This window comes from Bubalus kerabau, chromosome 10 (genome assembly GCF_029407905.1).
Source record: "Bubalus kerabau isolate K-KA32 ecotype Philippines breed swamp buffalo chromosome 10, PCC_UOA_SB_1v2, whole genome shotgun sequence".
Lineage (NCBI taxonomy): Eukaryota > Metazoa > Chordata > Mammalia > Artiodactyla > Bovidae > Bubalus > Bubalus kerabau.
The window spans coordinates 47029434-47052615 of record NC_073633.1 but is presented as its reverse complement, the minus strand read 5'-3'; the positions used below and the strand labels follow the sequence as shown (position 1 = coordinate 47052615).

At 40.0% G+C, this 23182-nt stretch overlaps 1 protein-coding gene across 41 annotated transcripts in view; it reads left to right on the top strand.

Moving 5' to 3' along the window:
• The window catches only part of LOC129621292 (uncharacterized), a 694734-nt gene that overhangs the window by 373472 nt on the left and 298080 nt on the right, over positions 1-23182 (top strand). The window contains exon 7 of one of the 41 annotated variants that reach the window (XM_055537541.1): positions 15949-16320. The exons of the other annotated variants lie outside the window; for them this stretch is intronic. Coding sequence (XP_055393516.1) covers positions 15949-16042 — 94 coding nt within the window. The 3' untranslated portion in view covers positions 16043-16320. Of the gene's footprint in view, positions 1-15948; positions 16321-23182 lie in introns of those variants that run through there. 41 annotated transcript variants of the gene reach the window in all.

Below are 23182 nucleotides of genomic sequence, written 5' to 3'. Positions count from 1 at the left end.
GGCAGCATAGTTTGGAAACTTTGCCAGTAATTGGTTGTGTCTCCCTGAACAATTAAGTTACTTTCTCAAAGCTGCAATCTCCTTATGTGTAAAATGACGAGCTTAAAGTATGCAGGAAGGAGGAAGGCATGACTTTGATTGTTTGATTTGCTTTATTTCATTTGTCCAACATTTTCCTGCCTTGTCTGTTATGTTTAAATCACTGTTAGCTACTATGTGGGTGACTAAAAAAGATGTATATTAAAACCACTCACCTAGAGCCAGGCATCCTGGAGTATAAAGTCAAGTGGGCCTTAGGAAGCATTACAACAAACAAAGCTGGTGGAGGTGATGTAATTTCATTTGAACTATTTCAAATCCTAAAAGATGATTCTGTTAAAGTGCTGCAGTCAATATGCCAGCAAATTTGGAAAATTCAGCAGTGGCCAGAGGACTGGAAAAGATAAATTTTCATTCCAATCTCAAAGAAGGGCAATGCCAAGGAATGTTCAAACTACTGAACAATTGCACTAATTTTGGATGCTAGTAAAGTTATGCTTAAAATTCTTCAAGCCAGGCTTCAGCATTATTTGTACAGACACCATCCAAATGTACAAGCTGGGTTTAGAAAAGGCAGGGGAACCAGAGATCAAATTATCAGCATTCATTGGATCATAGAGAAAGCAAGGGAATTCCAGAAAAACATCTATTTGTGCTTCATTGACTACAGGAAAGGCTTTGACTGTGTAGATCACACCAAACTGTGGAAAATTCTTAAAGGGATGGGAATACCAGACCACCTTACCTGTCTCCTGAGCAACCTGTATGCGGGTCAAGAAGCAACAATTAGAACCTTACATGGAACAACTGTCTGGTTCAAAATTGGAAAAGGAGTACATCAAGGCTATATATTGTCACCCTGTTTATTAACTTAGATGCAGAGTACATCATGTGAAATGACAGGCTGGATGACTCACAAGCTGGAATCAAGATTGGCAGGAGAAATATCAACAACCTCAGTTATACAGATGATAATACTGTCATGGCAGAAAGTGAAGAGGAACTAAAAAATCTCTTGATGAGAGTGAAAGGAGAGTGAAAAATTTGGCTTAAAGCTCAACATTCAAAAAACTAAGATCATGGCATCCAGTCCCATCACTTCATGGCAAATAGATGGGGAAACAATGGAAACAATGATAGACTTTATTTTTTGGGGCTCCAAAATCACTGTGGATGGTGACTGCAGCCATGAAATTAAAAGATGCTTGCTCCCTGGAAGGAAAGCTATGACCAACCTAGACAGCATATTAAAAAGCAGAGACATTACTTTGCCAACAAAGGTCCATCTAGTCAAAGTTATCATTTTTCCAGTAGTCATGTATGGTGAGTTGGACTATAAAGAAGGCTGGATGCTGAAGAATTGATGCTTTTGAGTTGTGATATTGGAGAAGACTCTTGAGAGTCCCTTGGACAGTAGGAGGTCAAACCAGTCAATCCTAAAGGAAATCAACTGTGAATATTCATTGAAAAGACTGATGCTGAAGCTGAAACTCCAATATGTTGGCCACCTCATGCAAAGAGCCAACTCATTGCAAAAGACCCTGATGCTGGGAAAGATTGAGGGTAGGAGGAAAAGGCAGAGACAGAGGATGAGATAGTTAGATAGCATCACCAACTCAATGGACATGAATTTGAGCAAACTCCAGGAGATGGTGAAGGACAGGGAAGCCTGGTGTGCTGCCATCCATGGGATCACAGGGTCAGACATGACTTAGTGACTGAACAACAACAATATAAAAACATGGCCCCTGCCAGTAAGACAGTATAATCCAGTAAGACAAAGTTATCAATACATAAATTGTAGTAGATTTGGAGTTTCTGGCATGAACTTACAAGGTTTTATCATTGTGGGTAATAAGTCCAGTAAATATATGAGAAACTTCAGGGAGAGGAAGGTAAGTGATACTCGCTTTAAAAAATATTCCAAAACAAGGACTATATTCAGTATCTTTTCATGACCTATAATAGAAAAGAATCTGAAAAAGAAAAAAAATATATATCCAAATCACTTTACTGTATAGCTGAAACTAACAAAATATTATACATCAACACTTCAGTTAGAAGAAATATTCCAGTGATTCCTCTAGGCTTTGCTTTCTATTGAGAAAAGACACTGCCAAATGTAAATAATTGGTTGGTTCTTCAGTCAACCTCTTATCGACAACTTGGCACCCATTTTCTGTACTGTTGTAGGCTCTGTGCTAGGATGTGGATATACTGACAACTATTTTATCTGCCCTCAAAGATTTTTCATTTTAGTTGTTTGAATGTACCTTTTACATAGTTGACGTATCTTTGGTTAATCCCATGGACAGAGGAGTCTGGCAGGCTACAGTCCAAGGGGTTGCAAAGAGCTGGACACGACTGAGTGACAGAGCATACACACAAAATCGCTAAGAAAGGCTTGTAGGGTTGGAAAACTGTCAGTCTCTGTCTTTGCCATAATGTTAAAATTTAACTCACTTTTCTTTTCTAAAGTCTTCTAAAGTTTGTCTGGGATTACTCATTTCATCCTTTTAATTGGTTTCTGATTTAGGAATATGGGTGGTATTACCTTTTCTAATATTCCACTGAGTTATATTTATAGACTATAATTTTGTGTATTGAATACACTAGTTATCCATAAAATATTAATTACAGAAGCAATTTAGAAAACAAAACTGGTCTCAATTTAAATAGTCTTTTAACTGTGAGGACTTATGACCTACATATATAATTGAAATTAAGTTGTACTAAAAATGACAGGTACATTCAATGTTGAAATGAGTTAGAGAAGTTGCTGTTAGATCACTATTTCAGAATATTTATTAAAAAGTTTTTTAAAAATTCCTCGGAGAATCATAGTGATTAGTGCAATGGGCATTTTTTTTTCTCAAATAGGAACATGTCTGACATTCAGACAGAAGTCCTCCTTTCAAAGATATGTAGCCACAGAGACACTAATGGATGAGCCATCAGTCATGCAATGGGAGAACTAGTTTAAGTTTTAAGGCATACTAATCCTTGATATCTCATACCTCAAAAAGTTAATCCTGGCTTTGCAAATCGTGTTGCAGAACAGTATTTTATGAATGGTATAGCATCTTGTTATCCATTACTGTGCTGTACAAGCTTTGTTGCTACCACTTCATTTTCAAAAGCACCAGGCTAGTGCTGTTGATGATGTGTAACACTGTTGTATATTGTTCAGGCCATGTTTTATAATGAGGACAGGAATTTTCAGTTTGGGTGTCTGATATTAAAATGGGTTTTCTTTACTACATTAAGCTGTCTTGGTAAAAGATCGTGATAGAATGTACCATTAACCATTCCACTTGGATTATCTCCAAATGAATATGAAGTTTCTTTGTGTTTAGATCTCCAGAGATTTGTTACAGGGTAAAGGAAATTTTGGAACTAGAAAGGACAAATCCCTTCAATATCTAATACCTAAAACATCTAACTGGGTTATTTGACTGGGAGTGTAGTAGTGAGACCAGTGGAAAGTGAGGCTAATAGATGTTAAACCACGATGGATCACCTTAGTTTCCTGTTTAAAATCCTGTATAGGCTTTTCATTTTGTCAAGCTAAATCCCCAATATCTTGGCACAGCCTTCTGTTATCTAAGGATGGTTTGCTTGCCCACCTTTATCTTCCGCTCTTCCTCCTACCTCTCTCCCACAAGATTCCTTAAAATCTTTCTTTTCTCTCCCTGGAATGTTCCTGTCTTTTCTTTATCTACCTAATTTATAGACAGAGCTCAAGTGATAACTCCTTTGGGCAGCATTCCTTCACCAGCCCAGAAGAATTAATTGAAGAATGTAAAATTTTAACTAGAGATACTTTTCTCATGTCTTATCAAATTAATCAATTAACCCAGTATGTGATATGATATACTAGAGTTTATCCAGATTAGTTAAAGTGATACTGACCAGGGCTCTTGGCCTTCCCCAGTCAAAAGAAATCGATAAGAGGCTAGAAAGGAAATTTAGGCACGGCTTTATTGGGGGCCCTGTTGTAGCAGTGGGGAGTAAAAACAAGTAACAGTTTCCCATGCTTGCTCCCAAAGGAGGGGCAAGCTGATTCCTTCTATGAGGGGGAGGTAGGGATGTGTCCGGGGTTGGGGTGGAGGCATGGCTGAGGTGATTTGCCCTCCCCTTTGGTGGTGTTGAGTGGAGGGGCACACACAGTACCCTGCTTCTGCTCCCAAGTTCCTGCTTTTGCTCCTGGCTCTTCAGAAATGGCAGTTACGCTTTCTGGTTTTTTTTTTTTTTTTTTTTTTTTTTTTTGTATCTTCTCCATAGTTTGCCCCAACTGTGCATGCACATGGTTGTTTTTAGTCTCTTAACAGTTTGTGTGTATTTTATTGCTTGAGGATAGGTTTGTTCAGGTGCGAGCATTATTTATTGCAGCAAAGGGTACCAGGGCCCAGCTTGTCTCAAAAGGACGGTCACAGCATCCTATACATACCTGTAATGTTATGTTGATCAATCTCTAGTGAAATTTCTAAGTACTGGTTTGTCCATCCTTATATTTGTTTTTAACATGTGTATCTCCAGTACCTAGCACCATCTTTGGCACAGAAGAATATATAAGAACTAACATTTGGCTGAATGTTACTATATGCCAGCCACCTTATCAAGTCTTTTGCATTGTATTAACTCATTTAATTCTCAGTATTAACCTGTGATTCAAGGGCTAGCATGATCAGCATTGTACAGATGAAGAGTCAGAATGATAAGAAGTGTGACCCATTTCCCAAGATCACTTAGTAAGTGACAGAATCAGGGTCTGAATGGAATGGTCCCAAGACCCATGTTTTTAACCATGAAATGTTCTTTCTCTTTTGTAGATGGTAGATTCTCAAAAATATTTGGTGAATGAACAGCAATATAATTAGTGTGATGTATTCGTTAGTATTAAAGTTTACACAGGCCCCTGAGTATCTGCATTCTCAGTCCAACGAAGCTTTCTTAAAGACTGTCCTACTTTATAAGTCAGAAGAACAATGTAGTAAGTATGCTAGCCTGAGGGACCTGCATTCTAGTTAAGTCCTACCATGAACATAATACATGACCTTAGGTAAGTAAGTTTACCTATCTGGGCCTCAGTTTCCACATTGTGAAATAAACTAAAAGGACTCAATGAATACCAAGGAAACTACCAACTCTATAGTTTTATCCTTTCTGAGTATAATGCCATTTGCCTCCAACTTGTAACTAAAATTGCTATTTTAGGTATTGTTAGCAAATATTTCAAAATTAGTGTATATATACTTTATGCTGGTTGTGGTGGTGGTTTAGTCAATAATTCATGTTCGACTCCCCCAGGGACTGTAAAAACCCACCAGGCTTCTCTGTCCATGGGATTATCCTGGCTAGAATACTGGAATGGGCGATTTCCTTGTCCAGGGTATCTTTCCAACTCAGGCATCAAATCTGTGTCTCCTCCATTGCAGGTAGATTCTTTGCTGCTGAGCCAACAGGGAAACGTGTGTATAATTTATAAATAGTCCTAATTCACGGACTAATTTATTTAGTTCATGAATGAGTCTACACCACCATTCCCTGTGTATCATTGGAGAATGTATTTGACCTCATTAATTTACTATGTCCCTCTCTATGAAATGAGGATAATAATAGTGTGTACCTCTGAGGGTTATTGTGAAGATAAAAAGAGACAATGCATGTTTTATGGGCTGACGTGGGGCCCTCCCTAGCCCTCCCCAGATACCTCTGAATATGACCTTATCTGAAGATAGACTACAGAGATAATGAAGCTAAAATGAGGTCATTAGTGTGGGCTCTAATCCAGTATGACTGGTATCTATATAAAAAAGGGAAATTCAGACATGAGACCTAGACTGAGGGAGACTGCGTAAAGAGAGATAGGGGAAGAATATGGTTTTCTACAAGCCAAGGGGAGGGACTTAGAAAAGATCCTTCCCTCACATACCTAAAAAAAGAAGCAACTCGGCCAAAACCTTGATGTTGGTTTTCTAACCTTCAGAATTGTAGGACAATACATTTCTGTTGTTTAAACCATGTAATCTGTGATACTTAGTTATGGAAGCCCTAATAAATAATACAGCAATAAGTTCTTTGCCACATGTAGTTCAGTTCAGTTCACTTCAGTCTCTCAGTCATGTCTGACTCTTTGCAGCCCCACGGACTGCAGCACACCAGGCTTCTTTGTCCATCACCAACTCCCGGAGCTTGCTCAAACTTATGTCCATCGAGTCAGTGATGCCATCCAACCATATTATCCTCTGTCATCCCAGTATCCTCCTGCCTTCAATCTTTCCCAGCATTACAGTTTTTTCCAATGAGTCAGTTATTTGCATCAGGTGGCCAAAGTATTGGAGTTTCAGGTTCAGCATTAGTCCTTCAAATGAATATTCAGGACTGATTTCTTTTAGGATTGACTGGTTTGATTTCCTTGCAGTCCAAGAGACTCTTATGAGTCTTCTCCAACACCACAGTTCAAAAGCATCAATTCTTTGGCACTCAGCTTTCTTTGTAGTCCAACTCTCACTTCCATAAATGACTACTGGAAAAACCACAGCTTTAACTAGATGGACCTTTGTTGGCCAAGTAATGTCTTTGCTTTTTAATATACTGTCTAGGTTGGTCATAGCTTTTCTTCCAAGGAGCAAGTGTCTTTTAATTTCATGGTTGCAGTCACTACCTGTGGTGATTTTGGAGCCCCCAAAAAGAAAGTATGTCACTGTTTCCATTGTTTCCCCATCTATTTACCATGAAGTGATGGGACTGGATGCCATGATCTTAGTTTTCTGAATGTTGAGCTTTAAGCCAACTTTTTCACTCTCCTCTTTCACTTTCATCAAGAGGCTCTTTAGTTCTTCTTCACTTTCTGCCATAAGGGTGGTGTCATTTGCATATCTGAGGTTATTGATATTTTTCCCAGCAATCTTGAATCCAGCTTGTGCTTCATCCAGCCTGGCATTTTGGATGATGTACTCTTTATATAAGTTAAATAAGTAGGGTGACAATATACAGCCCTGATGTACTCTTTTTCTGATTTGGAACCAGTCTGTTGTCTATGTCCAGTTCTAACTGTTGCTTCTTGACCTGCATACAGGTTTCTCAGGAGGCTTATAAGGTGGTCTGGTATTCCCATCTCTTGAAGAATTTTCCACAGTTTGTTGTGATCTACACAGTCAAAGACTTTGGTGTAATGAATAAAACAGAGCATTAATGCACCATATTTATGGAGCACTTACATGTGGCATACTGAACCCCATGAGTAATATGCCACATGTGAGTGCTCCATAAATACTGGTGTATTAATCATATGATGACAATTTCTTTTTGTTGATATAAAATGGTGGTTTAGATATTTTTCAGGTATCTTTATGCTTTGTTTTCTCATGTATCCTAACAATGACTAGATTTAAATTATATACTTTTCAAAAGAATTTTATGGAGTGAAGAGGTATATTGACTAAAAAAGAATACACAGTCTCAAAGTTGAGAATTGTGTTTTATTTGGCAGACTTACTAAGGACTAGAACCTGGGATACACTATCTCAGAAAGCTCTGAGTGACTGTTGCAAAGAGGTAAAGGAGGGTCAAGATATATAGGTGTTTTTGCTGAAAGGAAAAACACATGTAGTCAAATATCAAAAGATTTACAGCTAATCACAAAAATAGACATCCCAAGTTAATGATTTTAGTGCTTTTATTTATATGGTAAGGTAAAAGAGTCTTGGCCTCTTGAAACCATTCTTTGGTAGGCATCTTAATTATCTAGGGACAGTATCCTATTTTTATCTATCCTGAATTTCCTGCGGGTTCACCATTAAGGCCAGTTGCAGTGGCTGATGGCTTTGTGGCTGAAACATTCTTTGTTTACTGAAATGGCAGGTGACACTCTTTGTTTATAGGTATCTCTACTTTACAGTTAGGAAAACTGAGGCAAAAGGAAATTAAAAGCCTTTGCTCAAGCTGCTTATGTAATTGTTTTAACTGAGTTTTTCCTATGTGAGCTTTAGAATTCAGTTCTCCACATTCAGTAGTCAGCATTATTCTATGCACTTTGGCCAGAAGATGAAATGATATGGCTTTTGCTTTCAAACCAATCATCTTTCAATGGAGAGAAAGACATAGGGACCAATGTGTTGGTTACTTATTCTGTAGTCACTCTCCCTTCTTCAGTTTATAGAATCCCAATTTTGTTTAATTTGCTAGTCCCAGGTGATGGATCATGACTGGTTTAAGACAGTAATGACAGTCTGGTTTTTGTAGCTCAAAGGATTGCAGCTCACATAAACCAATAAAAGTATAACAAAGTTGGAATTAAGGAGAATGTGAAAATAAGCTAAATCTACAGGGTCTGTATCAAGAAGACAGTGGTTTACCTTCTTTCAGAAGAGAAATACTTTTGGAAGAGTTGTCACTGAACTTTGTTTTGAACACTAAAAGGAATTTTCCAGGTGGATGAAGGGCAGGAAGTCATTCTAAGCAGTCAGGACATTATGTGTAAGAACAGAGATGAGCATGGCCCTTGAGTGTTCGAGAAAGTGACAGTAAAGCCATTTGTTGGTCTTGAAGTGTAAAGGGCAGAGTGAAAAGTACTAAAGGTGAGACTGAATGCATCTCAAGGTTAGGTTATATAAAGCTTTATGCAATATGTTTACGAAACTAAACTTTATTCTGTTTAAACAATTTAATTCTGGGAACAGACAATGAGGAGCATTTAATTTTAGGCTGGAGAGAAATTGTGGTCATAATGGTCATATCTGGTGTTTAAAAAGATCAGTTCTTCAAAGCATTGTGTGTGTGTGTGTGTGTGTGTGTATCAAAGCTAAGAAGAAATTTGGGCCATTCATGTGGGAGACAATGGAAGCTTGAACCAAGTCAGTAACAGTGAGGAGTAGTTCATTTACTCATTCATTCACTCAACAATTCTATACTGAACACCTCCGTATTAGTGTTCCCCAGAGAAACAGAGCTAATAGGATATATATTTATGTACAAAGAGATTTATTACAGAGAACTGGCAAATGTGATTATAGAAGCTGAGAAGTCCCAAGATTTGCAGCTGGCAAGCAGGAGACTTGGACTTAGATTGGAACTTATATTTTTAGCTATCTCTCTGGCTTCTCAGCCCTCCAGTCCAAGTCCAAAGGCAGGAGAAGAGCAATGCCTAGCTTGAAAACAGGCAGAAAGAGTCAGTCACCTCACATTACTGTACTCCTAGAAATTTCACTGAGGTAGAAGATACCTGAGCTTTTGTTGGATTTCCTACCCTCTAGCACACATATGTCTTATCAATAAGTCTGGAGCAGGCGCTGCTTCTTGCTCACTGGGTCAAATTAGCATAGCATCATCAATGTAATGAACCAGTGAGATATTGTGTGGAAGGAAAATGCAATAGATTCCCTGTAAACTAAATTATGACATAGGGCTGGAGAGTTGACATACCCTTATGTTGGACACCGGAGAAGGCAATGGCACCCCACTCCAGTACACTTGCCTGGAAAATCCCATGGATGGAGGAGCCTGGTGGGCTGCAGTCCATGGGGTCGCTAGGAGTCGGACACAACTGAGCGACTTCACTTTCTTTTTTCACTTTCATGCATTGGAGAAGAAAATGGCAACCCACTCCAGTGTTCTTGCCTGGAGAATCCCAGGGACGGGGGAGCCTGGTGTGTTGCCATCTCTGGGGTCACACAGAGTCAGACACGACTGAAGTAACTTAGCATAGCATAGCATAGCATATGTTGGACACTGAAGGACTGGTCTTGCTAGCTAAGAACAAACAGCTTTTGGTGGCCTTTATTAACAGGTACAGAGAAAAAAGTATTTGCTAGGTCAGTAGTTGCATACCAGGGTCAGTTCAGTTCAGTCACTCAGTTGTGTCCAACTCTTTGTGACCCCATGGACTGCAGCACGCCAGGCTTCCCTGTCCATCACCAACTCCTGGTGCTTTCTCAAACTCATGTCCATCGCATCAGTGATGCCATCCAACCATATCATCCTCTGTCATCCCCTTCTCCTCCTGCTTTCAGTCTTTCCTAGCATCAGGGTCTTTTCCAATGAGTCAGTTTTTTGCATTAGTTGGCCAAAGTATTGGAGTTTCAAGTTTCAGCATTAGTCCTTCAAATGAATATTCAGGACTGATTTCTTCTTGGATTGACTGATTTTATTTCCTTGCAGTCCAAGGAAATCTTAAGAGTCTTCTCCAACACCACAGTTACAAAGCATAAACTCAACATTCTATTCTTCTGGAATCACTCTCATTACCAAAATGTGCATTAGGATTCTCCAGGAAAACATAGCCAAAAGGTTGTGTATATATATTACACATATATAACGAGGTTTACTATAAGGAACTGGCTCACCTGATTATAGAGACTGAGAAGTCTCAAGATCGGAAGTTAGGAAGCTGGAGACCCAGGAGAGCCAATGATGTAGTTCCAGTCTGAGTCTGAAGGCCTGAGAACCAGGAGAGCTGATGGTATGAGTTACTAGTTCAAGTCAGAGTCTGAAGGCAGGAGAAGGCTACTGGTCAGCTTGGAGACAGGTATATAGAACGTGTCAATCCTTAGTCAGCCTTTTTATTCTATTCAGGACACTCACATTGGGGCGGTCAGTGGTCTGTGGTCAATCTACTCATTTAAAAGCTAATATAATCCAGAAATACTCTCAGACACCATCGGAATAATGTTCCAGCAAATATCTGGACACCCATGGCCCAGCCATGTTGACACATAAAATTATCCATGTCACGTTTGTTGTGCTACACACTTCTCCAGACAATGGGGGATTACATCAGTGAATAAAACAGAATTCACTGCCTTCCTTCACCTTACATAGTAGAGGGAGACAAACAATAAAGAAAACGAGAGTGAAGAACAGGAGTCTCCTCGACTTTGGCAAATAGGTTGTGTGGTGACAGAGCCTGGACCACGTGAGGGGAATGTGAATCTGGAAGGAGCCCTCCTGCCTCCCACCTCCTCTTGCTCTCTTATCCCTCCTCAATTACCATATTCCTATGTGCTTTTAGTGCCCTGTTCCCTGCTATACTCTGTTGTATCATGCAAGTTTATTTATTGGGAGATGAGAGTCACATTTTGTTTTCAGTCCTTCTCCAGTATTCAGTGGCAAATTAAGTTTGAACAACCTGTCATTTAAATAGAAAAAGAGACATCTAGTATGTGTAAGCACCTGTGTGGTACCTGCTATGTTGCACATTACAAAGAAAAAGCCCTGAGAAATAGGTGTTAGTGAGTTGTAAGGAAGAGATCCCAACCACAGGCTGGGATGATCATAGGGCCGCTCATAGGGCACTAGATCTCTGAGTTGAAGAATGGGTAGGATTTCAGAATATGAATTGGGGAGGAGGGGAGATTTTCTAGGCCAGTGGTTCACAACCTTGGTTGCATTTTGGAATCACTCTGGGAAATTCTAAAAATAATATTTGGGCTCTGGGCTGCACCTCCAGCAATTTTGTTTAACTCAGTCTGGGGTGAAGCCTGACTATTGGGATTTTTAAATCCTTCCCAAGGGTTTCTAATGGACAGTTAAAATTGAGAAGCATTGTTTGAGGTAGAGGTGATCTAATGAGCAAAGACGCCCAGTAAAAGTGAGTGCAAAGAGCAGCTGGGCATGGTGATGCCAGGTTCCTGAGGGATGTTCGTGTGTGTTTGACATGACAAGTGTCATGTCAAAAGAAAAGCAAGAAACAGACTGTGGAATGCCACGAGGACCAAAGTGAGAATGTTGGGAAACTACTGAAGGATTTTGAGCAAGGAATAGCATGATCAAAGTGTGTATGTGTGTGTGTGTGTGTGTGTGTGTGTGTGTGTGTAAGGGATATTATTTATAATTTGGAAATTAATTGCTTTGAAATAGAGCTTTGGTAGAATTCAAGATGATGGCAGACAGCATTAAATCAGCGCTTCTCAGACTTCACTGTGCCTACAACCTGGGGATCTTGTTAACGAATAGATTTGATTCAGTAAGTCTAGGGTGGGGCTTTAGACTGCATTTCTAAGAAATTTCTCAGTGATTCTGATGTTGCCGATCCTTGAATATCAAGGTGCTGCTACTTACAGAGTTACTCTTATGGGAAACTGAGCTCAAACACAAGAACCACAATTTAAGAAAAGCCTTGGCTGTTCTTCATGATTATTTTCCATTTTCCATAGGCTTAGTATGGGGAGTGTGTCTTATTCATCCTTGAGTTCTTATAGTGAATTGACAGTGCTTTGTATGGATAGAGACTCTGTACATTGACTAAATGAATGAATTATTCCCTACAATTAATCCTGTAATGCTACTGAAAAAAAAACTTAGCTCCCTCATGGCAACCATGCTTGTACTTTCCAGTTCTTTCTATTCCTTTTGGGAGAGAATTCACACTAATTTCCTCTGTATTATTGCTGCTTGTGATGGTTTCTGGTTAATTTTAAATATCTTTCACCAGGGAGTTTCTACAGCAGTTGTAGAATTCTGGCAACTTTAGTATTTCTTTTCCTGTATTTTGTATAACTTCATTACTTTTTATTGAATTTTATAAACAGCTATTCTTTTATAAAAGAACTAATCAAGTATTTGGGTCATACACACTTTCTCTCTCTCATTTAGATAAATATATACTCTGTCCAAATTGCATAGATTTCAGTTTTCAAGAAGGATAAAATATTTCTCAGTTTAATATGTCTAGATGAAACACATTTTCAAATATTTTGTACTAACCTCTCTACTTTAATATCTAGCAATCTATCCTTCATTATGTTTAAATGCATTCTAAAAAAGTATCCTGTGCAAAATCCACAGACAACTCTCTGGCATACAAAATGGGTTCATCCCCATAAAAATGCAAATTAACTGTGTGCAAATGTAGGCCTTGAGTATTTGTATAGAAAAGAAGAAAGGCTTCTAACCGAGCCCCAAGGAACTCTATCCACAATGAACTGCTCTGCGGCCACAGTAGTGGCACTGGATACGCTTCAGAGTCCTTCTCTGAAGACACCTGCTGAGTATTGAACTGGAGATTCAAGTTTTTAATCAGAAAATGGTCTGCTTGAAAAGAATTAAAGACCTGTTAGCACTTTGCAGAGCACAGTCATCCTACCTCCTGTCAGTCTGAGATTATATGGGTGTTGTAAATTTCCTGAATGAGAACAGAAATTGTGCAGTAAGTAGATCAAACTCTGAAATGATCAATGAACAAAGAGAAGTAATTATTTAACTGGTGGCAAGCAAGAGCCTCTCAGCCTTTGATTGGTCTTTTATCAGGCCTATCTGGAACTGTGTGTGTGTGTGTGTGTGTGTGTGTGTGTGCAGGTGTTAGAATACCTGGTTTTATGACAATCACATGTGTGCGTGCTCAGTCACTTCAGTCGTGTCTGACTCTCTGCGACCCTCTGGACCATGGCCCGCCAGGCTCCTCTGTCCATGGGATTCTCCAGGCAAGAGTATTGGAGTGGGTTGCCATTTCCTTCTCCAGTCATAAAGTATGAAGTGAGTGAAGTGAAGTCACTCAGTCGTGTCCGACTGAGTGCAACCCCAAGGACTGTAGCCTACCAGGCTCCCCGTCCATGGAATTTTCCAGGCAACAGTACTGGAGTGGGTTGCCATTTCCTTCTCCCATGGCAGTCACACACTGTGGCAAATAGTTGGCAGGAAAAATGTTGCTGATGCTTTGTTACCAAGTTTACATGTGTATATTCATGTCTTAGAAGTCTGATAAGTAGGATGTATGTATTACTGTAAAATCCCCTTCATGGTTTTCAGTGAGTGAAGGCACCAGGAATATTCTATTGAAACTATCAAATACAAATCACCTTTCTCACTGTGTTTCCAAAAACATTATATCAGTTAGCAAATTACTCTTTCTGGTAAGTTTAATCCCTGTGGCTTTTCATTTTGCCTGTCTCTAAGGCTGTGAAAGCAGAAGGAAACACATACAAGTCCTGGGACTCAGCAATCCAGAGGATCAATTCTCTGCGCATGATTATAGCCAATTTGTCTTTCCTGGGGAGGGGGGCATTCTCCCTGATGAGATTCTTAGGGGTCTTGCTTCTCTCTCTCTCCCTCCACTTTTCTTTTCTTTCCACAGCTGTGCCCTTAATGAGTTCCTGTTTCTCGCACTTGTTATTTCCAAGCGTTAGACCAACCTATGTTGTTTTCAAGTGATTCTTGAGTATATAATTATAAAGCTGACTGATCAATATAAAATTTTACTTTGGATAGCAGTTGTTGTTCAGTTGCTTAATCCTGTCCAACTCTTTGCGACTCCAGGGACTGCAGCATGCCAGGCTTCCCTGTCCTTCACCATCTCCTGGAGCTCACGCAAACTCATGTCCATTGAGTTGATGATGCCTTCTAACCATTTCATCCTCTGTTATCCCCTTCTCCTCCTGCTTGCAATCCTTCCCAGCATTAAAGTCTTCTAATCAGTCAGTTCTTCACATCAGGTGGCCGAAGTATTGGAGCTTCAGCTTTAGCATCAGTCCAATGAATATTTAGGGTTGATTTTCTCTAGAATTGACTGTTTTGATCTTCCTTGCAGTCCAAGGGACTCTTATGAGTCTTCTCCAACACCACAGTTCAAAAGCATCAATTCTTTGGCACTCAGCTTTCTTTGTAGTCCAACTCTCACTTCCATACGAGTCTTCTCCAACACTACCGTTCAAAGCATCAATTGTCTGGTGCCCAGGCTGTTTTATGGTCCAACTCTCACATCAAGACTTGACTACTGGAAAACTATAGCTTTGAATAGATGGACCTTGTAGGCAAAGTAATGTCTCTACTTTTTAATATGCTGTCTAGGTTGGTCATAGCTTTTCTTCCACGGAGCAAATGTCTTTTAATTTCATGGCTGCAGTTACCATCTGCAGTGATTTTGGAGCCCCACCCCCACCGCCCCCGAAAATAAAGTCTGTCACTGTTTCCATTATTTACCCATCTGTTTGCCATGAAGTGATGGAACTGGATACCATGATCTTTGTTTTTTGAATGTTGAGTTTTAAGCAAACTTTTCCACTCTCCTCTTTCACTTTTATCAAGAGGCGTTATAGTTCTTCTTCACTTTCTGCCATAAGGGTGGTGTCATCTGCCTATCTGAGGTTATTGATATTTCTCCTGGCAATCTTGATTCCAGCTTGTGTGTTATCCAGCCTGGCATTTAGCATGATGTACTCTGCATATAAGTTAAATAAACAGAGTGACAATATACAGCCTTGACGTACTCCTGTCCCGATATGGAACCGGTCTGTTGTTCCATGTCCAGTTCTAACTGTTGCTTCTTGATGTGCATACAGGTTTCTCAGGAGGCAGGTTTGGTGGTCTGGTATTCCCATCTCTTTAAGAATTTTCCAGTTTGTTGTGATCCACACAGTCAAAGGCTTTGGTATAGTCAGTGAAGCAGAAGTAGATATTTTTATGGAATTCTTTGCTTTTTCTGTGATCCAACGGTAGTTGACAATTTGATCTCTGCTTCCTCGGCCTTTTCTAAATTCAGCTTGAACATTTGTGAGTTCTTGGTTCATGTACTGTTGAAGCCTAGCTTAGAGAATTTTGAGCATTACTTTGCTAGCATGTGAAATGAGTGCGATCGTGCAGTAGTTTGAACATTTTTCTGGATAGCAGAAAGTTTTTCTTAAGCCTTTCGTATGTAGTGCAGTTTGTAAATGAGACATTTTCTAAGTTAGCATATGTTCTGGAGTCTGGCTCACTATAACAGTAAGATCTGAAAGCTGTTCAGGTTTTTCTCCTTTAATAGTATCTGTCTGTCTCCCTCCTTCTCTTTGGCAATGTCTGCCTTAAGCAGAGTGGTATAACAGATGAGGAGTGCCAAAGAAGTCATGGCTCAGAGAGCAGAAGTGTCCTGTGTGCTTCTTATGTGGTGGGATTGTGGGTAGGACAAATTCCCTGGTAGAGAATGTTTTCTCACAGGCACGGCCTCCAGCCTGACTGGGAAGCAGAAGAGCTATTTGTGCCCCATGGTGGCTCACATTTAGTAAAGGAAGCCATAGGACTGTTAGGATGAAGTGAAGAACCACTGAAAGATGGGCAAGACCTGAATTGGAGGCCTCAACAGATACTCCCTGGACAAGACCCAGACTGACTCAAGAATAAGGTGGGTATTCATCCTCAGTGTCTGAATACCCTGAATACATCTGGAAACCTCGGAGGAGAGTGTGGGACCTCATGTTGATGAAGATTATCTTTGTCTTATTCTTGGAAAAAGAAATTCCCTTAAATTACTTAAACATAGAGTAATCTCCCTTGCATACTTGCACTTGTAGGCTTAGATTCATACTGACTTCATTACTGGGCTAATAAAAGTGTATTTTTCCACGTGGCCTACCATCTTCTTTTTAAGGTCATTTGTGTTGGAAGTCTTTTTTAAACATTTTCTCTCTCTTGCTTCCTTTTAGTTCTCTCAATTTTTTTTTTTTGATGGTATAATTGGAAGACTTGATGCCCATTTTCAAGTGGGGAGGGAGATGAATCATCAAGAAATAAAGCCAGTGACAAGAAGTTATGTGAGACAGGAGGGCCAAAGAATCACACTGATGGGTACTGAGACAGGGTGAATCCTGCATTGCTGTAGGGGCCAGGCCATGGCACACATCAGTGCAAAGAACTCTGAAAAAGACCTGAAGCCTTTTAATCCATTTGAAAACACACAAAGAAGGACTTCCCGAGTGGTCTAGTGGTTAAGACTTCACCTTCCAATGCATGGGATTCAGGCCCGATCCCTTATTGGGGAGCTAAGATCCCACATACCATGTGGCCAAAAAACAAAACAAAACAAACAAACCATAAAGTAGAAGCAATATTGTAACAAATTCAATACAGACTTTAAAAATGGTCCATCTAAAAAAAATCTTTAAAAAAACACATCAGTTCAGTCAGTTCAGTTGCTCACTCGTGTCCGAGTCTTTGCGACCCCATGAATCGCAGCACGCCAGGCCTCCCTGTCCATCACCAACTCCTGGAGTTCACCCAGACTCGTGTCCATCGAGTCAGTGATGCTATCCAGCCATCTCATCCTCTGTCATCCCCTTCTCCTCCTGCCCCCAATCCATCCCAGCATCAGAGTCTTTTCCAACGAGTCAACTCTTCGCATGAGGTGGCCAAAGTACTGGAGTTTCAGCTTTAGCATCATTCCTTCCAAAGAAATCCCAGGGCTGATCTCCTTCAGAATGGACTGGTTGGATCTCTTTGCAGTCCAAGGGACTCTCAAGTGTCTTCTCCAACACCACAGTTCAAAACCATCAATTCTTCTGCGCTCAGCCTTCTTCACAGTCCAACTCTCACATCCATACATGACCACAGGAAAAACCATAGCCTTGACTAGATGGACCTTTGTTGGCAAAGTAATGTCTCTGCTTTTCAATATGCTGTCTAGGATGGTCATAACTTTTCTTTCAAGGATTAAGCATCTTTTAATTTCATGGCTGCAATCACCATCTGCAGTGATTTTGGAGCCCAGAAAAATAAAGTCTGACACTGTTTCCACTGTTTCCCCATCTATTTCCCATGCAGTGGTGGGACCGAATGCCATGATCTTCGTTTTCTGAATGTTGAGCTTTAAGCCAACTTTTTCACTCTCCTCTTTCACTTTCATCAAGAGGCTTTTGAGTTCCTCTTCACTTTCTGCCATAAGGGTGGTGTCATCTGCATATCTGAGGTTATTGATATTTCTCCCGGCAATCTTGATTCCAGCTTGTGCTTCTTCCAGCCCAGCGTTTCTCATGATGTACTCTGCATAGAAGTTAAATAAGCAGGGTGACAATATACAGCCTTGACACACTCCTTTTCCTATTTGGAACCAGTCTGTTGTTCCATGTCTAGTTCTAACTGTTGCTTCCTGACCTGCATACAGATTTCTCAAGAGGCAGGTCAGGTGGTCTGGTATTCCCATCTCTTTCAGAATTTTCCACAGTTTATTGTGATCCACACAGTCAAAGGCTTTGGCATAGTCAATAAAGCAGAAATAGATGTTTTTTTGTGGCAGAGCCTCAGCACCTGTGTGGAAAAGCCCCCTTGCTGTGGGGGAGCTTTGATTTAGACAGGTTACATGCAAGGTCAGAGAAATCTAGAAAAATCCAGAAAGTTGTCCAGAGGTTTGGAGTCAGGAAGAACATTGAGGAAACAGCCACTGGAGACAAAAAATAAGGAGGAAAATAAAGGCAATGACCCGAGAGGTCTTGAAATTACAAATGGCAAGTCAAAGATGGTAAGGACTTATCAGATGCATCTGGGGTCTCACCACTCTGGATATAATGGAAGCTGAATGGAATCAGGTGTGTACATTGGCCCTGACAAAGGAGACTCCAACTTAACACGGGGTAGAAGCTTTTTAATAAGCAGTCCTCTCCTTTCTTGGCACTTCCCTGTGTTTGTGTTAGTCCCTCAGTTGTGTACGACTCTTTGCAACTCCATGGATCATAACCCACCAGGCTCCTCTGTCTAAGGGATTCTCCAGGCAAGAATACTGGGGTGGGTTGCCATTTCCTTCTCCAGGGAATCTTTCTGATCCAGGGATCGAACCCAGTTCTCCTGCATTGCAGGAGAATGCTTTACCGTCTGTGCTACCAGGGAAGCCCTGGCACTTTCCTACTCTCATTCTACTCAGAAGACCTCTAATTTCTGTCCCACATGTCAGGGAGAAATCCACCTCCTCATGTGGACACTTTACCCAACACGGTAAGCTCCAAGTCTTTTTCTGGACTGGTTCCCTCTTCTCATGACATAGGTGACTGCTGTTTTTGTCCTCCTCTTGACTGAGTTGCCTTAATGGAATCAGGCAAATGGTGCTTGATGGTGATATTTTTAATTGAAGTGGCTCTTTCATCGATATATAAATATAGAACAGTGCCAATTGTGAACCTCCATTATAATTTAAGTTTTTACATTTAATTTTTATATCTTGGGTGGGCTGTGGGCTGCAGGGGGCAGGGTGGTCCAGGTGGCAGACTGGGTCGGACTGGGAGGTGGGGAGGGAACTGAGCCTGCACTGGGCATCACAGGTAAGAAGCTGCCACCACCGCCATCTTCTCTTCTGCCCCAGTGTCTCTGTCTCACTGGCTCCTCTCCCTCCCGAATGGCCAAGTTTTTTAATATTAGCAACGGTTATACTTTCCACCACCCATGAGTGTTTTGCATTTGGCACCCAGTGCCAATCGTGAACCTCCATTATAATTCAAGTTTTCCTGGGGGTAGGGAACCCCTGTTAGGGGGTTTAACCCCTGTTAAAACTTGCATGATGATTCTTGTTCTGTATCCGGTATACTCTCAGATCCAGTGGTCTTTCCTGACACTGCTTTCTTATGCATGTCTCATCTTTTTAACTCTCATGGGAACACCATTTACTTTAATAAAATTCACAGATCTTAAGGTATGGTTTGATGAATTTTGACAATTCTCTATATGTAGGTAATATCCACTCAAATTAAGCTATAGAACAATCCATCATCCCATAAAGTTGCTTTGTAACTCTTTCCAGTCAGTTCCCCTACCCCCAGGAAAATTAGTGCCTTATTTCAATCCCCATGGGTTAATTTTGCCTGTTCTTGTACTGGGTATGAATAAAATAATTTATCATGTGCTCATTTGGATCCAGTTTCTTTTATCTAATACTGTTTAAGGTTTTAAGATATTCATTTTGCATGTATTGATGGTTCGTTACTTTTCACTGCTGAATAGTAATACATTGTGTGACTATATCACAATTAGTTAACCCATGCTACTGTCCATAAAGCGTTAAGCTGTTTCTAGTGTGGAGGTATTATGAATGCGACATTTATCATCCTTCTTTCACAGGTCTTTATTTGTTTTGTGGGCATACTTTAAACACGGGGGGTAAATATCTAGAATTGATATTGCTGGCTCATATGGTATTTCCAAAGTACTTGTGCTATTCCACATTCCCATCTAATCGCGTCATGTCCTTGTCAGCATTTAATGTTGCCTACTAGTTCAGTCTTTCTAGGAGATGAATATGGTATCTCATCGTGGCCTTAAATTGCATTTTCTTGGTGATTAATGCTGTTGAATGCCTTTACATATGTTTTGTGGTTATTCCTTTATCATTTTTCATGAAGTGTTTGTTCAAGTATTTTACCCATTTTAATTATGTGGTTGGTCTTTTTTATTATTGAATCATAGGGTTTAAAAATATATTTCATCATATTTATGACAAAAATAATATATATAATATGTAACATATATGTACTATATTCTCCTGTCTGTAATTTGCTTGTTTTGTTAATAGTTTTTTTTTTTTTTTTGAAAAGCAGAATGTCTTAGTTTTTATGAAGTCTGATTATTAAACTTAAAAGTTTATGATTAGTAGTTTTTATATTCTGCCTATGATATATTTGCCTTTACCAAGGTCACAGAAATAATTCTTATTTTCTTGTAAAAAACTGTGACTTATATTTTCATGATCCATTTAGTTTTGACAAGAAGTCTTTTATATCTCTTGATAGATTTTTTACATAGATATTTGACATTTTCTGGTAATATTTTAAACTTGTTTTAAGATTTTAATTTTATATTATTTATTGTTAATGGAAATACAAATGACTTTCAAAAACATGTTAAATTCATTATGTTAGTACCTTTAAAAAGACTTCTTAGGATTTTCTAAGTGTACAATCATCTCAACTATGAATACAATTTTTTTTTGCTTTACACTTTCCTGTCTCATAGTTTCTACTTCCTTTTCTTGTGTCATCTACTGGCAGGAACTTCTACTATAGTGTCGAATACAAGCGATGACAGTGACTATTTTGTCCTGTTTCTGATCTTAGGGGAAAATCATTTAGTCTTACAGCATTGAGGATAATATTATTTCTCAGTTCAGTTCAGTCACTCAGTTGTGTCTGACTCTTTTCGACCCCACGGACTGCAGCACGCCAGGCTTCCCTGTTCATCACCAACTCCCGGAGCTTACTCAAACTCACGTCTATTGAGTCGGTGATGGCATCCAACCATCTCATCCTCTGTTGTCCCCTTCTGCTCCCACCTTCACTCTTTCCCAGCATCAGAGTCTTTTCAAATGAGTCAGTTCCTCTCATCAGGTGGGCAAAGTATTGGAGTTTCAGCTTCAACATCAGTCCTTCCAGTGAATATTCAAGACTGATTTCCTTTAGGGTGAACTGGTTGGATTTCCTTGCAGTCCAAGGGACTCTCATGAATCTTCTCCAACACCACAGTTTAAAAGGATCAATTCTTTGGTGCTCAGCTTTCTTTATAGTCCAACTCTCACATCCATACATGACTACTTAAGAAACCATAGCCTTGACTAGATGGACCTTTGTTGACAAAGTAATGTATCTACTTTTTGATATGCTGTCTGCTACTGCTACTGCTGCTAAGTCGCTTCAGTTGTGTCTGACTCTGTGCGACCCCTGAGACGGCAGCCCACCAGGCTCCCCCATCCCTGGGATTCTCCAGGCAAGAATACTGGAGTGGGTTGCCATTTCCTTCACCAATGCATGAAAGTGAAAAGTGAAAGTGAAGTCGCTCAGTCGTGTACGACTTTGAGCGACCACATAGACTGCAGCCTACCAGGCTCTTCCGTCAATGGGATTTTCCAGGCAAGTGTACTGGAGTGGGGTACCATTGCCTTCTCCGGATATGCTGTCTAGGTTGGTCATAATTTTTCTTTCAAGGAGTAAGCGTCTTTTAATTTCCTGGCTGTAGTCATCATCTGCAGTGATTTTGGAGCCCAAAAAGATAAAGTCTGTCACTATTTCCACTGTTTCCCCATATATTTGCCATGAAGTGATGGGATCAGATGCCATGATCTTAGTTTTCTGAATGTTGAGCTTTAAGCCAACTTTTTCACTCTCCTCTTTCACTTTCATCAAGAGGCTCTTTAGTACTTCTTCACTTTCTGCCATAAGGGTGGTGTCATCTGCATATCTGAGGTTATTGATATTTCTCCCAGCAATCTTGATTCCAGCTTGTGCTTCATCCCGCCCAGTGTTTCTCATGATGTACTCTGCATATAAGTTAAATAAACAGAGTGATAATATACAGTCTTGACATACTCCTTTCCTGGTTTGGAACCAATCTGCTGTTCCATGTCCAGTTCTAACTGTTGCTTCCTGACCTGCATACAAATTTCTCAAGAGGCAGGTCAGGTGGTCTGGTGTTCCCATCTCTTGAAGAATTATCCACAGTTTATTGTGATCCACACAGTCACAATAGATGTTTTTCTGGAACTGTCTTATTTTTTCAATAATCCAGCAGATGTTGGCAATTTGATCTCTGGTTCCTCTGCCTTTTCTAAAACCAGCTTGAAAATCTGGGAGTTCATGGTTCATGTACTGTTGAAGTCTGGCTTGGAGAATTTTGAGTATTACTTTATTAGCATGTGAGATGAGTGCAATTGTGTGGAAGTTTGAACACTCTTTGGCATTGCCTTTCTTTGGGATTGGAATGAAAACTGACATTTTCCAGTCTTGTGGCCACTGCTGAGTTTTCCAAATTTGCTGACATATTGAGTGCAGCACTTTCACAGCATCATCTTTTAGGATATGAAATAGCTCAACCGGAATTCCATCACCTCCACTAGCTTTGCTCATAGTGACGCTTCCTAAGGCCCACTTGACTTCGCATTCCAGATGTTTGGCTCTATGTGAGTGATCATACCCTTATGATTATCTGGGTCATGACAATACTTTTTGTATAATTCTTCTGTGTCTTCTTACCACCTCTTCTTAATATCTTCTGCTTCTGTTAGGTCCATACCATTTCTGTCCTTTTTTGAGCCCATCTTTGCATGAAATGTTCCCTTGGTATCTCTACTTTTCTTGAAGAGATCTCTAGTCTTTCCCCTTCTATTTTTTTCCTCTATTTCTTTGATCACTGAGGAAGGCTTTCTTATCTCTCCTTGCTATTCTTTGGAACTCTGCATTCTTGCTTTTCTCCTTTTCCTTTTTCTTCTCTTCTTTTCACAGCTATTTTTAAGCTCTCATCAGATAACCATTTTGCCTTTTTGCATTTCTTTTTCTTGGGTATGGTCTTAGTACCTGCCTCCTGTACGATGTCACGAACCTCCTTCCATCGTTCTTCAGGAACTCTGTCTATCAGATCTAATCCCTTGAATCTATTTATCACTTCCACTGTATAAGCATAAAGGATTTGATATTATTTCCAGGTGCCC